Consider the following 22895-nt stretch of genomic DNA (forward strand, 5'->3'; position numbering starts at 1 on the left):
TAAAGACAAGCCTATAGGCCACCATACTTTCCCACGAAGAAACAACTCTAACTCCCAGAATTCCAGGAAATTAGCAGATCCTTAGGCAGGTGGCGCCTAAGAGGTTAATTTTGGGCATCACATGAGATCTCTTAATTAAACCCACCTCTTGCTGCTTGGTCAGTCTCTGTAGCCTACTTGATCTGAGGATCCCCTGCCTATACCTCCCAGGGCTGGAACTGCTGGACAGCAACTGTGGGGATCTGAATCTCCAGTCCAAAAACTAGGAATGCCAGCCGCTAAGCCACCGCCCTCCGCCAAGATTCATGTTATTTTTGTTTTTTGAGACAGGGTTGCACTATGTAGCCCTGGCTGTCTATCCTGTAACTCTGTAAACCAGCCTGGCCTTGAACTTACGGGGCTCTGCCGCCTTCTGCCTCCTGAATTCTAGGATTAAAGACCTGCACCACTACTGCCTGGCAGACTTTAGTAGTATTACTAACATCCTTTTAAGTAATACTGAAGTAAAAATGCAACTCGTTTTGAAGCACTTGACTTTTAACAAGGAGAACCTTGCCTGATGTGGTCAGGCAAGAAAGCAGGCCAGGCAGTGTAGAGGCTGGGGTTTTCAAGTTGGGTGGTGTGCAGGTAGTATTCCTGTTGAAAGGTGAAAGGCTTGGCAGGTCCCCCTCCCCCCTTGGAGTCTTCCCCGAGTTGTCCTTGTTTGGTGAAAGTATAGATGAGCTTTTGCTTGGTTCATATACTGTTTTCGATTGCCTCCTTAAGTGCTTTTAGTTATAAAAGTGGGAACTGGCCGGGCGTGGTGGCGCACGCCTTTAATCCCAGCACTCGGGAGGCAGAGGCAGGCGGATTTCTGAGTTCGAGGCCAGCCTGGTCTACAAAGTGAGTTCCAGGACAGCCAGGGCTACACAGAGAAACCCTGTCTCGAAAAACAAAAACAAACAAACAAACAAAAAGTGGGAACTGAGCAGTGCAGCTTACAAGGGAAAACACAAGAGATTCCCTAAGCTTCTTAGACATGTCTTTCATCCCAGGCGAATGTCCCGTAGAGTTAGACTCTGAAGACATGAAGCCCTTTGCAGTAGATACAGAAGAGACGATTTGAGTGGAATCGTGAGAAAGAAATGGAGATAAGCAGGGTGGACACTGTGGGTTGAAACACAGAACAGTTCTCTCAGCACCATCTGCCTTAGTGTGGTAATTCTCTGAAGTTCCAGCATGATTCTGGCTCAGAGCTTCTGGCAGCCTTTGAATGTGCATTCAGCACTCCCAGCTGCCTTGGTTAGGTGGTGTCCTCATCACTAAGGGTTCAAACATGGTGCCTTGTGTTGTAGGCAGTGAGTCATTTAACAGTTTGCCTGTGAAATTAGTCCCCTGTGGATTCACACCCGCACGTTAGTTCCTTTTCCCTGGTGACCTTGCCCCCTCTGTCTCTTCTAAAAACAAACACACTCCAAAGTAGTTAATAGGATAGAACTAACTGAGGATAGAACTAACTGAGGATAGAGCTGATGTAAGGCCTTACTGGTTTCAGTAAAACAGCATATGAGTAAGAAGAGAAACAAAAGACCAACAAAGCTAACGACTGACACAAAAGTCTACCGTAGCCAACCATTCTAGTCCTAGCAACGTGCAGGGATTTGATTCAGGAGAGGGGGTGGTGTTGCTGCAGTTATAGCCCGCTGTAACATATTATGTTTTTTCTAGCTACAATCAGCTTTAGTATCTTATGTGAGCTTTTGGCGAAATTTAGAATAGGAGTGGATTTGGCACTTGTAAACATACTCTGCCTAGTCTAGTAAGATGACATGGAAAATAAAGGTTAAAGACTTAACTTTTCATTTTTTTCCAACTCTAGACTGTACCACCTACTTGAATCCTGTCGGGAAGCATGTGATTGCTGATGCCCAGAACATCACCATCAGCCAGTATGCTTGCCACGACCAAGTGGCAGTCACCATTCTTTGGTCCCCAGGGGCCCTTGGTAAGTGTTAGCACTCATATCCTCTGTGGGGTATAGGGGGTGCCAGTATGAGTGGCTGTGTGTGGTGGCCTTCAGGCATGCAGGTTTACAGTAAAGCTGAGAGTGCCCTGGACACTGGCCTGCTTTGTGCTTTTATCCTCCAGCCAGGGACACACACACACACACACACACACACACACACACAGTGTCCCCCTGGTGTGTGTGTTTCTTGTTTGAGAGAATTGTGATTGGTGATGCTTTTGTAGTTTTAGACAGGTAGGTCCTTACTACATGGTCAGGAGCTGAAAGTGCTGGAAGCGCCCGTGGTTTGTGCAGGGCCACCTTGGCATTGGCCTCCAGCATTAGTGGTCTCTGGGGTCACAGTGACATGTGGACCCATCTCTGGCATATTTGTTAATATTTTTTTTAAAGGAAAATTCTTGTTTTCATAAGAAAGCATAAAATCATTGAGTTTAAAGCTAGAGACCAAGTTGAATTTATTTTTAGACCTTGTAGGCCAACAAAATTCAGAGTGAAATAAAAAATAGAAAGCTAGCAAGCCCCATTTCTCTGGCCAAGTTGTTTGGCCAAATCTATCTTTTTTTTGGAGGGAGGGGCTCTGAGACAGGGTTTCTCTGTTTAACCCTGGCTCTCCTGATACTCATTGTGTACACCAGGCTGGCCTCGAACACATGTCTATGTGCCTCTGTTTTCTGAGTGCTGGGGTTATATGCGTATGCTGCCACACCAGGCTGAATCTGTCTTGAATGAATTAATACCTAAGAGAGAATGGGATAGCCAAACCAGGATGAACTAAGATTCTTTAACTCCATTCAAGTGAACTTGGTTGGTAATTTCTTTTTGTTTATTTGATTTTTGTTTTTTGAAACAAGATCTTGTGTATCCCTGGCTAGCCTCAAACCTACTGTGTAGCTCAGGATGGCCTCCAGACCCTGACTCTCCTGTCCAGCTCAAAAGTGCTGGGAGTAGAGGTGTGTACCAGTACACTCAGCAGCTCCCTCTTGTCTTGTCTTGTCTTGTTATATTGCTAATGCTAATTCAACTCACGGTCCTTCTTGTCTATGCCACCCAAAGGCTGGGATCCTATCTATGCACTGCTATGCCACTCAAAGGCTGGCATCTTATGTATTTACTACCATACTACCCAAAGGCTGGATATGTGTGCACTGCTGTGCTTGGTTGGGATCCTCTGTGTACTGCCAGGCTTGGTTAGGACCTATCTTTCACATGAGGCATTTAAACTGCAAAGCCCTGGCTTCCCTGGGTGCCAAGTGGAGGTGTATTTGCCTTGTGGTTGGCGGACAGAGAAAGGTACCCAAGAACAACTGTTGCTGTTATCAGAACCTAGTTCCCAGCCCTGTACTCTCCTTCTGATTGTTGCTGGTCTTGGACATTTTTTTTTCAGCGGATGGCCAGGGAGAAGTTAAAGAAAGCCTAGATTTCTTAATCAGAACAGAAACATCCCAGAGCTACAGTGTAGGAATGAGTGTGAGGTAGAGGGAAGTTGGGGAGGTGTTGGGCCAACTTACCCATCCACATAAGTACTGCTGGGTTTAAACCCTAAGCGTTTCCAGAGATAATTTTATCCTAATGCATAGATTAAGATTATTCTCTGGGGCTGGTGAGATGGCTCAGTGGGTAAGAGCACTGACTGCTCTTCCAAAGGTCCTGAGTTCAAATCCCAGCAACCACATGGTGGCTCACAACCGTCTGTAATGAGATCTGACGCCCTCTTCTGGGGTGTCTGGAGTGAGCAGGATTGACAGGAGCAAGCAGAGGTCCTAAAATTCAGTTCCACAAAACCACATGAAGGCTCACAACCTACAGTTACAGTGCACTCACATACAATAAATAAATAAATCTCTTTTTGAGCCGGGCGTGGTGGTGCACGCCTTTAATCCCAGCACTCGGGAGGCAGAGGCAGGTGGATTTCTGAGTTCGAGGCCAGCCTGGTCTACAGAGTGAGTTCCAGGACAGCCAAGGCTACACAGAGAAACCCTGTCTTGAAAAAGCCAAAAAAAAAAAAAAAAAAAAAAAAAATCTCTTTTTTTTTTTAAAAAGACTATTCTCTGAATAAAAGAAGCGGTCGGTCATTCTATTTAAGGCTTAAATGGCCAAACCTTGATCTGGTAAACGGCAGACTCCCTCTTTAGAGGAGAGTGAGAGGTATAAGCTGGTGGTGGGAAGAGAAATGATTTAAGGTGGGGTTGGGTGGAGTGGGGTGGCCATAGATGGGATCTGTCTATCAAGTTCGCCCCTGGGAAGTTAGGGGAGTGGAGCACAAGGCTACGGACAGTGGCCGAAAGCTCAAGGCTTGCAGGTGTTGTTTACCATGCGGGATGGGGAGGTCAGTTCCTCTGACCTTTCCTTATCTGTAAATGGGATAGTACCTACCTCCATGTTTGTTAGGAGGAATTAACGGGAGTTTCTCCACAAGCTCAGGACGGATGTGTCATAGGAATTAGATTTGCTGCTTCAGTCTATTCCAGCCCTATATTTAGTATTATGATTTCAGTTTGTCCATTGAAAAACAAGGCTCAGTCCTGCTGTGGTGGCGCATGCCTTTAATCCCAGCACTCGGGAAACAAAGGCAGGCAGATCTCTGAGTTCGAGGCGAACCTGGTCTACAGAGTGAGTTCCAGGACAGCTAGAGCTACAGAGAAAAAATAAAAACGGGCTGGAGAGAAGGCTCAGTGGTTAAGGGCACTGGCTATTCTAAACATCCCGAGTTCAATTTGCAGCACCTATATGACTCACATAACTATCTGTAATGGGGTATGATTCCCTCTTCTGGTGTGCATAATTAAAAAATAAATTAAAAAAAACAAAACAAAACAGAGACAAAACCCCCAAAACCAACTAAGGCCCAGGTCTGTCCATCTCTGCAAAACTGAGCTGATCGCTTTGTAAATAACTGTGAGAGACTTGCCTTTAAACCTGAGTCGCCTACCTTCTGTTAAACAATGTTTATGGAAACATTGTTCCAATCAAGTAGTATTTAAGTAGTAAAGATTGTTCAGAAGTCTTTCTTGGTCTCCAAAGGCAAGTTTCTGTGAGGTGTTGTATTGTGTCATCCTGCCTATTAATCTTGGGTTGTGGATCCCTTGGCTGTCACCACACAGGAAGCTTCGTGGTTGAAAAACTGCCATGCACTGTAGAACTCCCAGCTTCTACAATACGAGGCTCCTTTTTTGTTGTTGGTTTTTGGTTTTTGGTTTTTTTCGAGATAGGGTTTCTCTGTGTAGTCCTGGCTGTCCTGGAACTCACTCTGTAGACCAGGCTGGCCTCAAATTCAGAAATCCACCTGCCTCTGCCTCCCAAGTGCTAGGATTAAAGGTGTTCACCATCACCACCTGGCAATACAAGGCTCTTAATTGTGCCTTTTCCACCCTAGCTACTGGGAACTTAATGTGCTCTTCATCAAATAATTACAGAATTGGAGGACCTACTCAAAAGAGAAAAGATCTCTGTGACCTTTGCCATCAATAATTTTCCCACCTGGTTAATTGCATCCTGTGTAATTACATTTGCTCTGAGAGGGAAAGGGTTGAAAATGTCTCCTTGTCTGGTGTTCAGAAAGAATGTGAAATCAATATCTCGACAATTGAGGCCAGCTTGGGGGCTCTCCAGCTGCACTTGGATGCAGAGCCCCATTGCCGGCTCTTGTGGCCATCAGAGCTTAATCCTTTTGAAAGCATCTAGTCAGATGTGCAGCGGGAGGAAGCTCAGGTGGCTAGGCTGGGCCTGCGCCTTTTAGTAACATTGTGGGCATCTTGTAGCCTCTGAGGGCTGTATGCACAGAGCACACACTGGGCAGTCCATGGCTATCTGCTTTTTGGGGGTGATTTTAGAAAGACTGACATTCCCCTAAAATATATCATCTGAAGCTTAGGAGCCCTCTCTGGCGCAGACATACACTGTGTTGGAAATTTTGTAAGCTGCTCAGTGAAACATATTAAGAAAGTATATAGCTAAAACTTTAGGTTAAAAACAAAGTTTGGGGAGGAGCTAGAGAAAGTACCCAAGGAGCTAAAGGGATCTGCAACCCTATAGGTGGAACAACAATATGAACTAACCAGTATCCCCGGATCTTGTGTGTCTAGCTGCATATGAATCAGAAGATGGCCTAGTCGGCCATGATTGGAAAGAGAGGCCCATTGGTCTTGTAAACTTTATATGCTTCAGTACAGGGGAACGCCAGGGCCAAGAAGTAGGAGTGGGTGGGTAGGGAAGTGGGGGGAGGGTATGGGGGACTTTTGGGATAGCATTGGAAATGTAAATGAAGAAAATGCCTAATAAAAGTAAATAAATAAATAAATAAACAAACAAACAAAGTTTGGGGCCGTTCACTAGGAATTAGCTATCGGTCCTGCATATCTGAAATGATACATTCCACTATAGACTTTGTGATCAGTTGAGACTTGAGCCTAAGAATCTGAATCCAAGTGTCACAGAACCACGAGATCATTGTCAAATGGCAGAGAGGGATAGAGCATGGATGTACTAGGAACAGTGATGGCGACCGTGCCACGTGTCCCAGGGTGGTGAATGCAGGATGAGCACTCTTCTGTTGTGTAGATGTCCTTTAGCTTTGGTGTGTAGCTGGAGAAGATGTGACCTCTGAGGAGGGAAAGTGTGTTCAGAAATACTTAGGTCCAAATCTCATCAGCCTCTGTCCTGCTTAGGCATTGAATTCCTAAAAGGATTCCGAGTCATCCTGGAGGAGCTGAAGTCGGAGGGCAGACAGTGCCAACAGCTGATTCTAAAGGACCCCAAACAGCTCAACAGCAGCTTTAGAAGAACTGTAAGTCACGCGTGCTCAGGGAGTGTGCGTGTTCCTGAAGACACCATTGTCTCTGGGGTTTGAATGGTCAATTGAAAGTCTGAAATTGGAGAAGGGGGGGCAGGGCGCTCTGGGGTCCAGCCAAGATGGGCGAGAATGGGAGGCAGCTGAGCCTGTCACACACCCAGAAACGCACCTCTCTGGTTCCACTGAAGCAGCAGCTTGTGTGCTCTGGAGAGGATTGGGGGCTCACCCCTAACTCCCTCTAACTCCCAGGCTCAGCACTGATGTGCCATGGCTTTCCTATCCAAGAAGAGACAGTGCTCTCCTTCTCTAGCATCTGGGATTTGAAACCTAAGCTAAGTCCATCAAGTGGACCCGGCTTTCTGCTTTCCTGGGCTCTGCCTGGCCCTGGAGTTGTGTCTGAGTGACAGTCAGTGTGGCGTGCGGGTCTTTTGGAGGTGGTGGGTGGACAGGTCTCTACACTCTGTGTGTCTTTGTTCCCTTTTAGGGAATGGAATCTCAGCCTTTCCTGAATCTGAAATTTGAGACGGATTACTTTGTAAAGATCGTCCCTTTCCCTTCCATTAAAAATGAAAGCAATTACCATCCCTTCTTCTTCAGAACACGGGGTAAGTATGACCCTTTCGGCCTGCCTCCTAAGGGAGTGATTTCTACTTTTGAGTGATTACAAACGCACCAGGTACTGATAGAGAGTAAGTAGGGTGAGAAGCAAATTCACATCAATGAACACCAACAAACCAAAAAGGACAGAGTCTCTCTACAGTCCAGGCTATGCTGGAATTCTGTAGGTAGTCCAGGTTAGACTAAAACCCATGTCAGGTCTCCTGCCACAGCCTCACAAATGCCAGGATGAGAGGCATGAGCCACTGCACAAGCTCAAAAATGTATTTTCAAAAATCAAGACTAAGGGCTGGAGAGTTGGCTCAGCACCTAAGAGCATGGGCTCTTCTCCCAGATTGTCTGGGTCTGATAACTCTAAAGCCAAGGGATCCGATGACCCCTTCTGACCTGTGGACAGCAGGCATACCAGTGGTGTATAGACACACACGCAGGCAGAACACTCATACATATAAAGTAATAAATAAATAAATAAATAGGAAAGGCCAGCAGCCCGAGGCTGTAGCTCAGTGGTGGGATGCTTGTCCTAGCATCTGCTAGGTTAGTCTTTAGCATTGGGTAGGGGGTACTTGCTAGGCATGGTAGGTAGTACATGCCTGTGATCGCAATATTCAGGAGAGAAAAGCAGGAGAATTGCTGTCAATTTGAGGTCAGTTTTACTTGCATAGGCAGGGCTGCATAGAAAGATCCTATTCTAACATAAAGAAAAACACCAAGGTAAAAGCATGGAGATAGATAGATAGATAGTTTATTGAAACAAGGTCTGAAGTTATATAGGTTAAGGCTGGCAAACCTCCTGTCCCTTCCTCCTAAGTGGAACTACAAGCCTGAGCTACCATGCAGTTGACAGTTTGTTTGTTTGTTTGTTTGTTTGTTTAATGTAAGTACACTGCAGCTGTCTTCAGACACTCCAGAAGAGGGAGTCAGATCTTGTTACGGATGGTTGTGAGCCACTGTGTGGTTGCTGGGATTTGAACTCTAGACCTTCGGAAGAGCAGCCAGGTGCTCTTACCCACTGAGCCATCTCACCAGCCCCGACAGTTGATTTTTAAAAAGAACATTTATTATTATTTATTTTTGATACAGGTCTCATTATGTAACCTTGCCTTGCCAGAAACTTGTTATGGGGCTGGGGAGATGGCTCAGTGGTTGGGAGTGCTGACTGACTGTTCTAGAGGTCCCGAGTTCAATTCCCAGCAACCACATTGTGGTTCACAACCATCTGTAATGGGATCTGATGCCCTCTTCTGGTATCTGAAGACAGCTACAGTGTACTCATATAAATGAAATAAATAAATCTTTTAAAAAAAGAAACTTGTTATGTACACCAGGCTGGCCTTGAATTCACAGAGATCCACTTGCCTCTGCCTCCCACGTACTAGGACTAAAACCATGCATCCTCATCTCCGTACCTGAGTATAGGGAAACGGGGAGAGGTGCCATGGTGTGTGTGTGTGTGTGTGTGTGTGTGTGTGTGTGTGTGTGTGTGTGTAGGCACTGTGGTGTGGAGGTCAGAGGTTCATTGGGAAGTTGATCTTTTTCTTCTGCTACATGGGGATGGAACTCAGAGCATCGGGTCATCAGGCTTGGGGACAGATGCCTTTACTTGGCAAGCCATCTCACCAGTCCAGCATTTATTTATTTATTTATTTACTTATTATTTATTTATTTATTTTTTTGAGGATGCTGTGATCGCTATTAACTTATCCATGTATAGAAGCTGTGATGTTTGTTGGCTAGTGTGATTGTTGTAGGTTGGTTGTGGAACACTTGCCTAGCTTGCACAGGCCCTCTGAGATCTCTAGCCTTCTACAACAAGGTTAGATGGTGATTCAAACAAGCAATCCAAACACCAGCCTAAGAGTAGAAAGTTGAAGGTAAAAGGACGTAATGTCACAAGTGTGGTGGGGATGAGTGAAAGCCATGGCTGCCAGGGTGGTTTCGGGGCACAGGGATCCACTTGCCAGCAAGCCTGACCACGTAAGTTTTAATTTCCAGGATCCATGTGGGAAAAGGGAAGAACCAACTCCCTAAAGATGTCCTCTGATATTTTAACTGCCCCATTATTGACTGTGGCATATTTCATGTGGCATTCATAATTTTCAAGATGAACAAATGTAAGTGGCCAGCCGGGCGTGGTGGCGCACGCCTTTAATCCCAGCACTCGGGAGGCAGAGGCAGGCGGATTTCTGAGTTCGAGACCAGCCTGGTCTACAAAGTGAGTGCCAGGACAGCCAGGGCTACACAGAGAAACCCTGTCTCGAAAAGCAAAAAAAAAAAAAAAAAAAAAGTAAGTGGCCATACCCGAGACCACTTATTCCTAGAAGATTTTACTAAAATTAACAAAGTTTATTCAGACTCTATTCTAAACATTTTCTAAATGTTAGTGCAGTCCATCTCTGTAATAACGCTTTGAAGAAACCCTCCTCTCTCTGCTCCCCCATACATAGAGAGGGCACAGGGCTGTGTGAAGAGCTGGGGTTTGAGCTCTAAAATCTCTGAAGCCCAAACTCCCAGCTGCCAACCATGTTAGCTTTCCAGTTGTTCACTTTTCTTGTCCATTCTGTATGCGGTTTCTCTTTCGTCTCCCTGAGTGGCAGCCCTTAAATATGGTGGCCGGTCACTGTGAGACCTTCCTTCAGTGGCTTCCCCCGATCATATTTCTTATCTGGAGTTCTGGGTCTTGGATGGCCAGCTGCCTCCAGGGATCCTCTTTGCTTGTGATTGGTCTCCCTGTATTCCTCATCTTCTATCAAATATTTGGTTTCAGCCCTAGCCTGCACCCATGTTTCCTTTAGTCGTTTTTTTTTTTTTTTTAATATTTATTTATTATTATCATCACACTGTAGCTGCTCAGAAGAGGGTGTCCAATTTCTTTACGGATGGTTGTGAGCCACCATGTGGTTGCTGGGATTTGAACTCAGGACCTTTGGAAGAGCAGTTGGTCCTCTTAACCGCTGAGCCATCCTGCCAGCCCCTTCTTTAGTCATTCTTTTTTTTTTTTTTTTCTTTCTTTGAGACAGGGTTTCTCTGTGTAGCCCTGGCTGTCCTGGAACTCACTCTGTAGACCAGGCTGGCCTCAAACTCAGAAATCCGCCTGCCTCTGCCTCCCAAGTGCTGGGATTAAAGGCGTGTGCCACCACTGCCCAACCCTTTAGTCATTCTTAATGAGATTGTTTTCTAAGCTGCCAAGTTATTTTGTAAGTCTTAGTTTCATAATTGAAACTGAGATTCATCAGGTCAGGACAAAGTGGTTGTCCTGTCTGATTGCTTTCTGCATAATGGCCAGATAGAAAAACCAAAGAATGCATTTATGGAAAAAAAAAATCCTGCCTAAAAACTAGTATAATTTAGGATTAAAATTTCCTACTGGAATTGGTGTGTTTTGGAATGAGATGCATGATGGGGTGTTTATTGGGAATATGGGTATTCACACACCATGGTGGTGCACAGTGGCTTTGATACCACCTCAGTTTTCTTGACAGGAGACTCTTGCTTAGCAGTGTAGCACGGCTACTGCTTGGCCTCTCTCTTAGTGTTACTGGGATGGAATATCGTTTCAAAGGGCCTTGGCTCTGAAATACAATTTTCAGTGATGACAGACTACTTAGGAACTGTCTGCATGCCATTCACAGGGCCCACCAAGAAGAGTTGAAATTAGAATGCCTTGAAGCTTGAAACAATGTCTCAGTGGTTATCAGACCCACAGGAGAGCACTCTTGCTCATAGACATCCCACAATAGTGCACACTGAGTGACAGAAGCAGGAATAGCTCCTTGCCTTCTGAGTGTTGAAACTATGCAATAGTGGACAAGCTTTAAAAGCCTCCGTGACTTTATATAGCTTCCACTTAGATGCTGTGAAGTGCATCACATTAATATTTGTATATTGTATCTCTTAAATGGTTGTTACCCACAATAGAATTATAGTGAAAATTATGGTTGAAATGATGTAATTTGTGTCTTTTCCAGCACATCAGACCCAGTATATATTTTGTTCATTTGTTATAGAAGGGAAAAAAAAAAAACTGTCCTAAAACTAAAAATATTCTTTTTTTTTTTTTTTTTTTTTGGTAAAACATTATAGCCTGTGACCTGTTGTTACAACCTGACAACTTGGCCTGTAAGCCTTGTAAGTATAGCTGTCTGTCAATTCTCAAAAGTGTTAAACCCATAATGGTGTTGGGGCAGCCTTTGGGTGCTTACTCTGGGCCCTTCTCCTCACAGTCTGGAAGCCTCGAAACCTGAATATCAGCCAGCATGGTTCTGACATGCACGTGTCCTTCGACCATGCCCCGCAGAACTTCGGCTTCCGTGGCTTCCATGTTCTCTATAAGCTCAAGCACGAAGGACCCTTCAGGCGGAGGACTTGCAGGCAGGTGAGTGACTGTGTGTAAAGAACACATGTGTGTCAAAGTGCTACTGGATGGTGGGAGTGAGTGGAGGACTACAGCGGTCTGCGGTTGTTTAAGAATGCCACTGGGTCTGTCTCCGGCTGACTCACTCACCACTGTTCCTTGTCCCCATCATCTCCACCTTAGCCGCTCTGGGGGGGTGGCACAGCGCTAGAGGATCAAAAGCAATCTGTCTCGTATTTTAAGCATCTGCAGGTGCTGCGTGTCAGGAAATCCCTGAACTTTCTGCTCTTCAGATCCTGACTGCTCATCAAAGAGCTTGCTTCCTTTCCTCCTTTAGAGGTGGAGAACCGAGGGCTCGGGGAGGTCACATAACTAGGAAGGGGGAAAAAAACCTCTAGCCAAGTCACTAGCAAATCAATGGCCCTGGATTTTTTATTTTGTATGTATGTATGTATGTATGTAATGCATGCATGCATTTTTTAATAAACAAAAGACCAGGGTTAAATAGAAACCTGAAAATGAGCATCATGAACAGAGTATGGCCAGAGCAATGGGAAAGGCTTTGTAGATGGTTGGCGCTGTGCACTCTCTCCCTGTCCAGTCGTAGCCTTGCTTTCCTGTGGCCCCGCAGCTTTCCCACTGCACTTCTGGGAGCATCTTCTCAAGTTAGATATGACAGATGAGTGCAGACGAGCCCCAGCTCTTCTCTTCTTGCTTTAAACAGATTTGCATTCATTTTTATTGTGTAACTATGGTCTGCCAAAGTTCTACATGGAAGTTCCACATGTATTTCTTGTAAGATGGGTGTCTCACTACTAGGTAGCCTTGATTGGCTTGAGACTCACAAGGCAGTACAGGATCCACGATGAAGTCAGGCTGTCCTTGAACTCAGGCTTACCTCTGCTTCCTGAGTGGTAGGATTAAAGGTGTGTGCCACCATGACAGGCCCTGCTCTTTCTTAGGTAGGTAGGTGGGTGGGTGGATGGATGGATGGATGGATGGATGGATAGATAGACAAAAAGTTTGTTTTCCAACTCTTAATCACTGAGCCCTCTGCAACCCCTCCTCTCACTGTTCTATTAAGCAAAGGGTATTCTAGTTAATTTATTTTCAAGTGACAAAGATGAGGCACTCCCAACTAAGCACAAGCTATGGCAAGAGTCCTGGGCCTTTTTATTCAGTGAAGGCCAAGGAATGTGTGACAGGTGAACACTGCTGTCCTCTGATCCCATCACATCTAGAAGTGAGCTTAAACCAGCAGCAGGTCTCCTTCGGCTTCGGGATGAAGAGGCCGACACCTCTTCTGCTACGTGGCATTTGAGTTGCTCTTTGCTTTTTGTAGGACCAGAATACAGAGACAACCAGCTGCCTCCTCCAAAACGTTTCTCCAGGGGACTATATCATTGAGGTATGCGCAACTATAGACTGCCCTCTTGTTACTTCCATAGAAAGCAGCTCACATGGAGTTCTGAGTGTTTTGTTTATTGGTTTCAAGACTGAGTCCAGTGTAGCCCAGGCTAGTCTCAAACCCAAACCCCTATAGAACTAAGGATGAGTTTGAAAGGCTAATATGTCTTGCCTCTACCTCCTGGGATTACAGATGTGTACACTATGGTCTTTGCTTTTATTCAGACCCTGGGGATTTGAACTCAGGTCTTCAAGCTTCCACAACAAGTACTTTAATCCACGAAGCCATCTCCTCAGCCCCATTGTTTTTTAAAAGAATTTATTTTATGTATGTGAATCTGCATAGCTGTCTTCAGACACACCAGAAGAGTGTATCAGATCTCATTATAGATGGTTGTGAAGCTATCACCATTATCTCCCTTACTGGATCCCACACCGGCTGCCTGGGGAGGGAAAGATAAATGAAATCACCAGTGTTGTACTTCCCTCGTAGATACAATGTATTGTTTTACTTCTCTCTTAGATAAAATGTATAGACGGATACAATGTATAGATGTGCTAGCACATACCAAACAGTAACACAGCTCTCTCTGTTTTCTAGCTGGTGGATGACAGCAACACCACCAGGAAAGCTGCTCAGTATGTGGTGAAGTCAGGTAAAGCTCTTGGGCTTGGATTTGATGGCGCATTCTTGAGAGCAGGCTTGTAGAATTTTCTGTGCTCCTTAATTCGTGGTTTACAAAACACCAGTCGCTCACCTCTTCTCTCTTAAACAATTGTTCATCAAGGAAGTTTCCTTTCATGTTGTTGATGCCTGGAAGGTCAACGCTGGCATGGCATCTGCCATGGATACTAGGCAATTATCCTTACAAGACAAGCAGGGGAGAGGGGGCTTTCCTTCACAGAGTCCTTAGCATATTTGGAGTGGTTAGCATATTCAGAGCGATTAGCATATTCAGAGCTATTAGATTATATTTGACAACACATTATAAAGGAATTGTTGAATCCTTTTATAGTCTAGGCAGCAGAGATAGAGTAAGGTAGTAGGGGACCCCGGGACCTGTTAGTCAGCTTTTGTTTTAAAAAATGAGGCGGGGGGGGGGGGGGGCTCCCCCCTCCCTTCCAAACCTATTCTACTGCTTGAGTTTAAAAACTTTCTCTTTGAAATCTCCCAGTGCAGTCTCCCTGGGCTGGACCCATCAGAGCTGTGGCCATCACTGTGCCTCTGGTTGTCATATCTGCGTTCGCAACCCTGTTCACTGTGATGTGCAGAAAGAAGCAACAAGGTATCTGTCTATGCTGTGCCTGCTTTTCTCCATCCTCTAGTTTGCAGCATGCCAAGGGTGGGTACCGACAAAGACGGGGCCTGGGGAGTCCTTCTTTCCTCAGGAGGGGCCTGGGACCCCCTCACACCTCCTTGCTAGTTCCTTGCCCACTGAAGTTCCCAGAATTTAAATGTTTGACTGTTAATCTCTAGGACCTGGCAATGTCCAGGTATAATCCAGTTTTCAAACTCAGAACATTCGTTTGGCGAGTGGCCATCATTGAGAAGTTAGGTCTGTCACCTAGAAAACTGTAGATCTGGATGGGGTTACCCAGATGACTCCGCAGATAAACGTAATAAAGATGTAACTTAAGATTTGTGTGCTTTAAGCTGAGTGTGGTGGCACAAGCTTGCTATCCCAGTTGGTAGGAGGCTGAGGCAGGAGGATCCAATTCAGGAACTGGAGGCTAGTCTGAGTAATACAGTGAGACCCTTTGTCCAGAAATAATAAATAGATAGATAGATAAATAGGTGAAAAGCCATTTTTGTTGTTGGTTTGGGTTACTTTACCTTTGTAAATTATACTTTAAAAAGTTGTTCTCCCTCCCTCAGCTTATCTGGCTGCCAGAGCCATCTCTGGGCCCTTCACTTCACTGGCCATAGGGGTGTATGCTGCGTTTGCTTCTTGGCATGTCTAGGGGCAGTTTCAGGTTAATACAGTGTTTTCACTTTCTGGTACAGTACTACAGAAACCGTTTATGCAGCTTGAGGCTGGAGTCACAGACCCGAGACTCCCAGGTGGAGATGTCAGCTGCTCCTTTTGGTAAATTTACTTTTGAGACTTGGATCTCACATAGCTCAGGCTGGCCTCCATCTTGCCAAGTAGTTGCTGATGACCGTGACCGTCTGACCTTTCTACGTCCCCCGTCCCAAGTGCTAGGATTTCAGCCGAGAGACACTGAGCCCTGGGTCATACGGAAAAGACGAAGCTTTGTTTATAGGTGTCAACCTTATGTTCTTTCCCAATTTAGAAAATATATATTCACATTTAGATGAAGAAAGCCCAGAGTCATCCACATACGCTGCGGCTCTCCCCAGAGACAGGCTCCGGCCTCAGCCCAAGGTCTTCCTCTGCTACTCCAATAAAGATGGCCAGAATCACATGAACGTGGTCCAGTGTTTCGCCTATTTCCTGCAAGATTTCTGTGGCTGTGAGGTACGGAATCTGTTTGTTCTCTTACCCTGGGCAGGATGTGTGCGCCGCCTTTTTCTTCCGTGTCATCTCTCCATTGCTGTTCTGGGAACCTACTTACCTAATATCTTACTTTCCAAACCAGAGTCTGTCTTGAATTTGTCTTGTTTGTTACCAGCAGCAAAGGCTTCGCATGACACATTTATGCTTGAGACCTTTGAGCGCCTCCCACGCGGTAGGATGTTCTGTGAGTGCCCTGCCATGGAACACATGACCAGAGTGTGAGACTGTCTCTGTGGGACATCAGGGAGAGGACACAATGAAGACAGCTTTTAGGAGTCTAGGCAGTTCCCTGAAGGAGGTTTGCGGGGATTGGGAATCGAGGATAGGACTGCCCCTGGAAGAGATCTTGGGCACTGGGAGGAATGTGTAACAGAGGTCTGAGGTTGATTGGTAGGAAGTCATAGAAACCAGTGAGAAGGCCTTAGCTAGAGAGAACCAGGAAGTAGGAGAGAGCTCCCGTATTTACAGAATGTTGTCCACGCTGCTTTCTCAGCTCCCCCTTTTCCTCCTCCTTCCTCTCTTCCTATTCTTCTTCTTCCTCCTCCTCCTTTTTTTCCTTACTCTGTAGCTCTGGATATCCTAGAATTCAATTTGTAGATCAGGCTGGCCTCATAGAAATCCACTGCCTCTGCCTCCTAGGTGCTGGGATTAAAGGCGTGCGCCCCTGTGCCCAGCTTTCTTAGATCTTCTTGAGTTAGCTATTACGTAGCTTTTCCATAAACAATGGCACTTAGTCTTTACAGTGGGGTCTTAAGCTATTGTGAAGGCATGCCCTGTTTGTCACAATTGCAAGTTATCATGTGATGTTTTTTAGTCCATTTGGCCCATTCCTTTGGTGAGACTGCCCTCTGGTGTTAATAAGCTGTATTTAAAGGCTGGTGGGATTGCCTCCTGCTGGGAAAGCGTTGAGTTCAGCAGCTGAATGGCTGCTGCAAACCCCTGCAGACTGCAGCTGTCTGGACAGCACAGGCAGAGGTGGTAGATCCCTGCCCTGTTCTTTCAGACTGCAAATAGTTTTTGTTTTAAATAGCTACATCATCTATAATAGTGACTTGCTGTAGCCGCGTTAGCCCAGCTTGTAAAGCGTCTCTGTTTATCATTTCTGATGATTTCTCAAGGATAAACTCCTCACAATGGAATTGCTCAGTCAAAGATTGGAATATTCTTAAAAAGACTTATGTTTTATTTATTAAGATGAAATCAGCTAGTACAGAGGGTTTTTGTTTGTTTGTTTGTTTTGTTTTGTTTTTACAGATTTGTAAAACATTCCACATATGATTTAACAAACTACATAGGTCAAAAGATTAGTAGACACACTATTTTTTGTGTGCTATAGAATTCTAGGGGGCCACATATTTTAAGCTACCAGTTAGCTTGAATGTGCATAATGAATGGATAGTGTGGAGTTTTTACCTAGGCTGCTCTATGCCCGCCGCGCGCCGCCCTACCCCCCCCCCCCCCCCCCCCCCGGCGGGTCCCATGCTTCCAGGAACTCTTTGATCCGAGAATGAAAGACACACACACACACACACACACACACACACGAGTTAACTTTGCTAGCTTAAAGGCTAGGCAGTTCTAGTCCTCTGCCTGGTTATCATAGATTTCCCTCCAGTACTCCTGAGTCAATGTCCTTTAGATCGGTGATGTATTTTTGCTGCCCTGCTCCTCCTGGGTGTCCCCCTAGTCTTTGCTGCCCAGGGTGCTTCTGGGCAGCCCTTCTGCGGTCCGCGTTCCTTCTCACCTACATTTCGGATGATTTTCCTTCTGCAGCTCTAAGTCTGATCCATCTTCCTCTGAATCCTGGCGAGTCTCCTCTTTCTTCCTCTCTCCCTCATCCTAGCCCACACAAATCTGAGGGTCCCACCCCATTTCCCTTTACCCAGCCATTGGCCGCTGGCATCTTTATTGATCTATAAAAAACCAATTGGAGACAAGGACCTTTCGCATTTGGACACATAGATTTCTCATTAAATCAAAGCATTAGAACCAATCCCCAACAATAATGTTAGGATGCATTAAAGTATGAGATGAGTCAGTATTCTTTTCAGCAGATAGGCAGGCATTGGAGCTTTCTTCTCTTGGGTACTATTTTAGAAAGAAGAATTTAATCCTTCCAGAGTAGCTCTCCGCTGTATAATCTGTGTTTAGCTCTTAGGGGTCATTTCTTTAACTACAGGAGAAATGGTACCAATATGGCTGCCAAGGGATGCTACTTACAGTATCCTGCAGGAGAAGCGGTACCAGTACAGTCACTACTTACAGTATCAGATGAAAGCCGTTTGGAAGGGTAAAATCCTTTGAGGGCATCAGGCATACTTGGATTTCTTTGCTTTATCAGGGATCCCACTATTCTTCCCAACCCTCTTATCCCCAAACCCCTTGGTTCACAGGCCTTGTGGAGTTATGACACTGTAGGTCTCATGGAACCAAGAGAGAGGTGCAGCCCAGACAGGGTTAACCAGGAAAGCTATACTATAGCAGCAGAACAGCCGGCTAACCCTGGGTCTCTGAACACAGCCAAAGAGGTCCTCTTTCTCAGTCACGTTCTGCATATGAGTCACCTGTCACTGTAGATGGCTCTGGCACCAGGCCTAAGCTCCATATCCCAGTGCAGTATGGGGTCACGATCCGCTTTCTCTCCTCAGCCATTTAGACTTGTATCCAGGATCTTTCTGCTCCTTGTATCCGGCAGTCTCACTCATCACATGGACCAATCACAGTTCCTTCCCATCATACCATCAGACATCCTCAAGGTCTCTTAGACAAGCTGCTGAAAATCCTGGCTTCCTTCTCCTCACTTGTAGGGCCACAGTGCTAATGGCCCCCTGTGTTATCAAAATGATGCCATGGGTGGCAAGCAATTTCAGGAAGTCTGGGGTGTGGATGCAGTTGTTGACCATAGAGTGCTGGCGTAAATGAATACTGAAGTGACCTGTGCTCTTTCCAGGTGGCTCTGGACTTAGGGGAAGATTTCAGCCTCTGCAGAGAGGGGCAGAGAGAATGGGTCATTCGGAAGATCCACGAGTCCCAGTTCATCATTGTCGTGTGCTCCAAAGGCATGAAGTACTTTGTCGATAAGAAGAACTTCAGACACAAAGGAGGCAGCCGTGGCGAGGCGCAAGGCGAGTTCTTCCTGGTGGCCGTGGCAGCCATTGCTGAGAAGCTCCGTCAGGCCAAACAGAGCTCATCCGCCGCACTGCGCAAGTTCATCGCCGTCTACTTCGATTATTCCTGTGAAGGGGATGTACCCTGCAGCCTGGACCTGAGCACCAAGTACAAGCTCATGGACCACCTTCCTGAGCTCTGTGCTCATCTGCACTCGGGAGAGCAGGAGGAGCTAGGTCAGCACCCAGGCCACAGCAGCAGAAGGAACTACTTCCGGAGCAAATCTGGCCGCTCCCTGTATGTTGCCATTTGCAACATGCACCAGTTTATTGACGAGGAGCCTGACTGGTTTGAGAAGCAGTTTATACCCTTCCAACATCCCCCTGTGCGCTACCAGGAGCCAGTCCTGGAGAAATTTGACTCAGGCTTGGTTTTAAATGATGTCATAAGCAAACCAGGGCCAGAGAGTGACTTCTGTCGGAAAGTTGAGGCTTGTGTACTTGGGGCCGCTGGGCCAGCCGACTCTTATTCATACCTGGAGAGTCAGCATGTAGGCCTGGACCAAGACACTGAGGCCCAGCCCACCTGTGATAGTGCCCCTGCCTTGCAGCCCCTGTTACACGCAGTGAAAGCTGGCAGTCCCTCAGAGATGCCACGGGACTCGGGCATATATGATTCTTCTGTACCCTCATCAGAGCTCTCTCTGCCTCTGATGGAGGGACTCTCCCCGGATCAGATAGAAACATCTTCTCTGACCGAGAGTGTGTCTTCCTCCTCTGGCCTAGGTAAGATGCCTTAGGACCGGGCCCTTATTTAATCTGTCTGTCTGCTCATCTCTCTACCATCTATTGTGTTTTTGTGGTTGTGGGTTTGTTTGCTTGTTTTTTGAGACAAATAGACAGATGTAATATGAATTCCAGTAACAGGAAGAGTGGACTGCAGAAATGGTTGTTATGGTCTTTATGGCGAGCCACTCAAACCCTTCCACCAGTGTTATATATGCTGTTGGGTGTGGAATCGCCTTTTAAAAAATTAATGTTTATTTTCTGTGTGTGTACACATATGGGAATAGGAGCTGGGTGTGGCATATTTAGGCACATGCAGATAGAAGGATACCTTTTGGGAGTAGAGCCCCTTCCACCATGGGGTCCCGAGGGTTAAGCTCCAGTTGTCAATAGGGTTGGCAGTCTCCTAACTCTGAAAAGATTGGAATACTAAATGCATGTGTTGGGCAAGGGTCTGTGGGATTGTGCCCTTGCTGGGAGCTGAAGTGTTTGCTGCCTTTATCCTTCCACTGCCTTTAAAGCCCAGATGTCTATTGAACCTTATGTTCATGAACACTGTATTCTTCTCAATGCTAGCTTCACACAGTGCTCCGGGAAGGAGGGCTCTTCCCCAGAGAGCCTCAGGAATCCACCACACCTAAAATTTCTTGGGGTCACACATGTAAAACTTTGGCTCTAACGGAGGGATCTCTCTTCCTCTGGTAAGAGGTTGAGAGTGTTGCTCTGAGCTGGTTCTGGTGCCTGCCTCATTTGTGCAACACACAAGAGCGAATCCCAGCCATGTGGTGGCACTGGGGGTCTGGGTCAGTAAAGTGTACTGATGGTGGCTCTGTCCTTTCTTCTCTCCTTAGGTGAGGAGGACCCCCCTACCCTCCCTTCCAAGCTCCTCGTCTCTGGGGTGTCCAGAGAACATGGTTGCCACAGCCACACTGACGAACTGCAAGCGCTTGCTCCTTTGTAAGGACTCCGAAGAATCTAAGCATCGCCACTTTAGCTGCTGATCTCGCTGGCTCCCCAGTTCACCTCTGTGGTTGTGCAGCCTACTTGGAGCTGAAGGCACACACGGGGATATCTGGAATGAAATTCTGGCTAGCACTCGATCTGTTCTGCTCCAGCCTTCTAAGGGATACTTAGCAAAGTCTCCAATTTCCCAAAAGCATATGGAACCCTGAAAGGCATGTCCATTAGATCTGACTGCAGCTGTCCATCTCAGGCTGATCCTTGGATCTGAGCCTGCTCTGAGAGGGGTAGAATGGAAACAGGTAACGAGAAATAGGAAAGCTCCCACGCAGCCTGCTCTGACTTCACTTGAACTCTGGCTACTTAAACTCAAAATGCTTTGTGGAAAAGCCCTCTCGGCATCCTTACAGCTACCCATGTCAAGTACTGCTGGAACCCAGGCTGCGCTGCAAGTGATGTTTCTGTCCATTTTGATGTGGAACTTACACTGCCCTGAGTGTTAAGTAAACTTTGAGTCAAAGGTCCAGACAATGACTGAACATCCATCCAGTCACGTTTTGTAAAACAGCTCTCTCTCTATTACCGGGAAACATGGCCGACCAGGACGGAATCCTGTGGGGCTGGACCATCTTGTTTGTCCTATGTGAAACTGACTGATTAATGTGCAGACGTTGTCAGGACCTGGGCGTTTTCCTTGCATTGAGGTAGCCATCTTGTGGGAGCCTTAGCCATCTGTTTAGTTTCTCCCTGGGCTACATTTACTGCTCTGTAGCTCGGGTGGTGACAGCTGGACGTGGAGGACTGCTATCCATTACTCAGCTGGGCAGCAACATTATTAGAATCGTGGTTTGTATTTTGGCTGGTGCTGTGTCTTGAATTTTAGAGGTCAGAATCCACTACTATACGTCAGTGTACGGGAGACGGTGGCCAGTTAATCTGCTGGTTTTGACAAGTGACAAACCTCCTTTTCAGAAGGCAGCAAGGAGGGGACTGTTACAAAAGTAAATGTTCTATTTTTATGAATGAATCTTGTACAGAAATTCTGTTTCCAAAGGTAAAACATCTCTTCATATCCTGTACCTTAATTAGATGTATATAACGATGTGTCCGTCTCCCCCTCAGAAACCTTTATCCCTTGCTCTGGCTCACTTGGTTTGAGCATCCTTCTCCACTGTTATCATGGGTGCTGTTGGATTTTGGCAGCCTATCTTCTCAGCATTCTGTTAAGGACCATTGATTTTTCTTATTCCTCCACCAGATTGGACCAGCATTAAGGGGGTTGCTGAGAAAGATCCCAAGGTCAGGTGTGGAGGTGAGATGAGCCGGGGATTTCCCTTCTAGGCACCTTTTCAGTGGGGAGGGAAGGGAGCCCTCAGTTCCTGATGAGAAGAAGCGGTTTGTGTGCATTTTGGATGGAAACATCCTCCTCCCTGCTCTGCACAGACAGCTGGCAGCTTCTCAGGAGAGCGTGCTCCAGTGTGTGCTCTGGCAGAGAACAGAGCAGCTGCTCTGGGCAAGCTGTGAGCTGGTCTCACCGTAAAACCAGGCATCTCTGCAGAGGAGTTTGCGCCATATTATCACTGTGGAATCCAAACTGAGCAGACAGAGCTCCCACCTCCATGAGGCTCTCCTGGCTGTGCTCAGTCTTGGCATTCATTCTGTGAGGGAGATTGGTGGGCCTAAATTGCTAATGTATGACCGTTCCCTGGGAACATCATCAGAGAATGTTTTTCTCTTTTTAAATTGAGGCCAAGAAATATTTTATACCCCCCCAAAGAGCCATTAGAAACCACATTTCGGATAGATACTGAGCCTTGCATGTGGAATGTGGGGTCCCTGAGAGTGCCCAGGAGCAGCATGGGGCCCTGGGCGGAGGGCTTAGCTTCAGCTGGATCCCAGGCCCAGGCAGAAAGCTCGATGAAGTCAGATGAGGAAACTGGAGGGCAGCCCTGTGAGCCATCTAGCTTCCTAATCCAAAAAGTCAGCGTCAGGTGAAGTTTTTGTTTGTGTTTAGCCATTGGGTGATTTTATTTTGACGTACTAGTGCTTTTGATCAGAAGAGAGAGCCAGATTCTAACGTGCCAGGTGATGGTTGCTTATCCCTGAAGGAGCAGATAGTGGGTGGAGCCCTAGTATTGGTCAGCCCCTTTCCCATACACCTCATCGTTGAGCCAGGAATGAGAGTGGCCTTGCAGATTAAGGCAAGGTAACCAGTTCTGAACAGATCTGCGGCCTTTGACTCAGAATTAGCCCCAGGGAATCGAGAAAGGTTCTGACAAGGCACAAGCTTATTGATGCTGTAGGGAGATGGGACTGAGAGTGAATGGTTTGTGGGGGGGAAATAGACCAG

At 46.4% G+C, this 22895-nt stretch overlaps 1 protein-coding gene across 2 annotated transcripts in view; it reads left to right on the plus strand.

Moving 5' to 3' along the window:
• Il17rd (interleukin 17 receptor D) overlaps positions 1-22866 on the plus strand; it is a 64209-nt gene extending 41343 nt beyond the window's left edge. The window contains exons 3-13 of one of the 2 annotated variants that reach the window (XM_021182108.3): positions 1859-1984; positions 6670-6788; positions 7279-7399; positions 11496-11540; positions 11636-11787; positions 13109-13174; positions 13775-13829; positions 14349-14459; positions 15469-15653; positions 18643-19585; positions 20437-22866. In XM_021182108.3, coding sequence (XP_021037767.1) covers positions 1859-1984; positions 6670-6788; positions 7279-7399; positions 11496-11540; positions 11636-11787; positions 13109-13174; positions 13775-13829; positions 14349-14459; positions 15469-15653; positions 18643-19585; positions 20437-20546 — 2033 coding nt within the window. In that variant the 3' untranslated portion in view covers positions 20547-22866. The remainder of the gene's footprint in view (positions 1-1858; positions 1985-6669; positions 6789-7278; positions 7400-11495; positions 11541-11635; positions 11788-13108; positions 13175-13774; positions 13830-14348; positions 14460-15468; positions 15654-18642; positions 19586-20436) is intronic. The other variant, XM_029469278.2, reaches the window with a different exon arrangement.
• The last annotated feature ends 29 nt before the right edge of the window (positions 22867-22895 follow it).

The sequence above is a fragment of the Mus caroli genome, unplaced genomic scaffold (assembly GCF_978045245.1).
Source record: "Mus caroli unplaced genomic scaffold, Mus_caroli_1 scaffold_12, whole genome shotgun sequence".
NCBI lineage: Eukaryota > Metazoa > Chordata > Mammalia > Rodentia > Muridae > Mus > Mus caroli.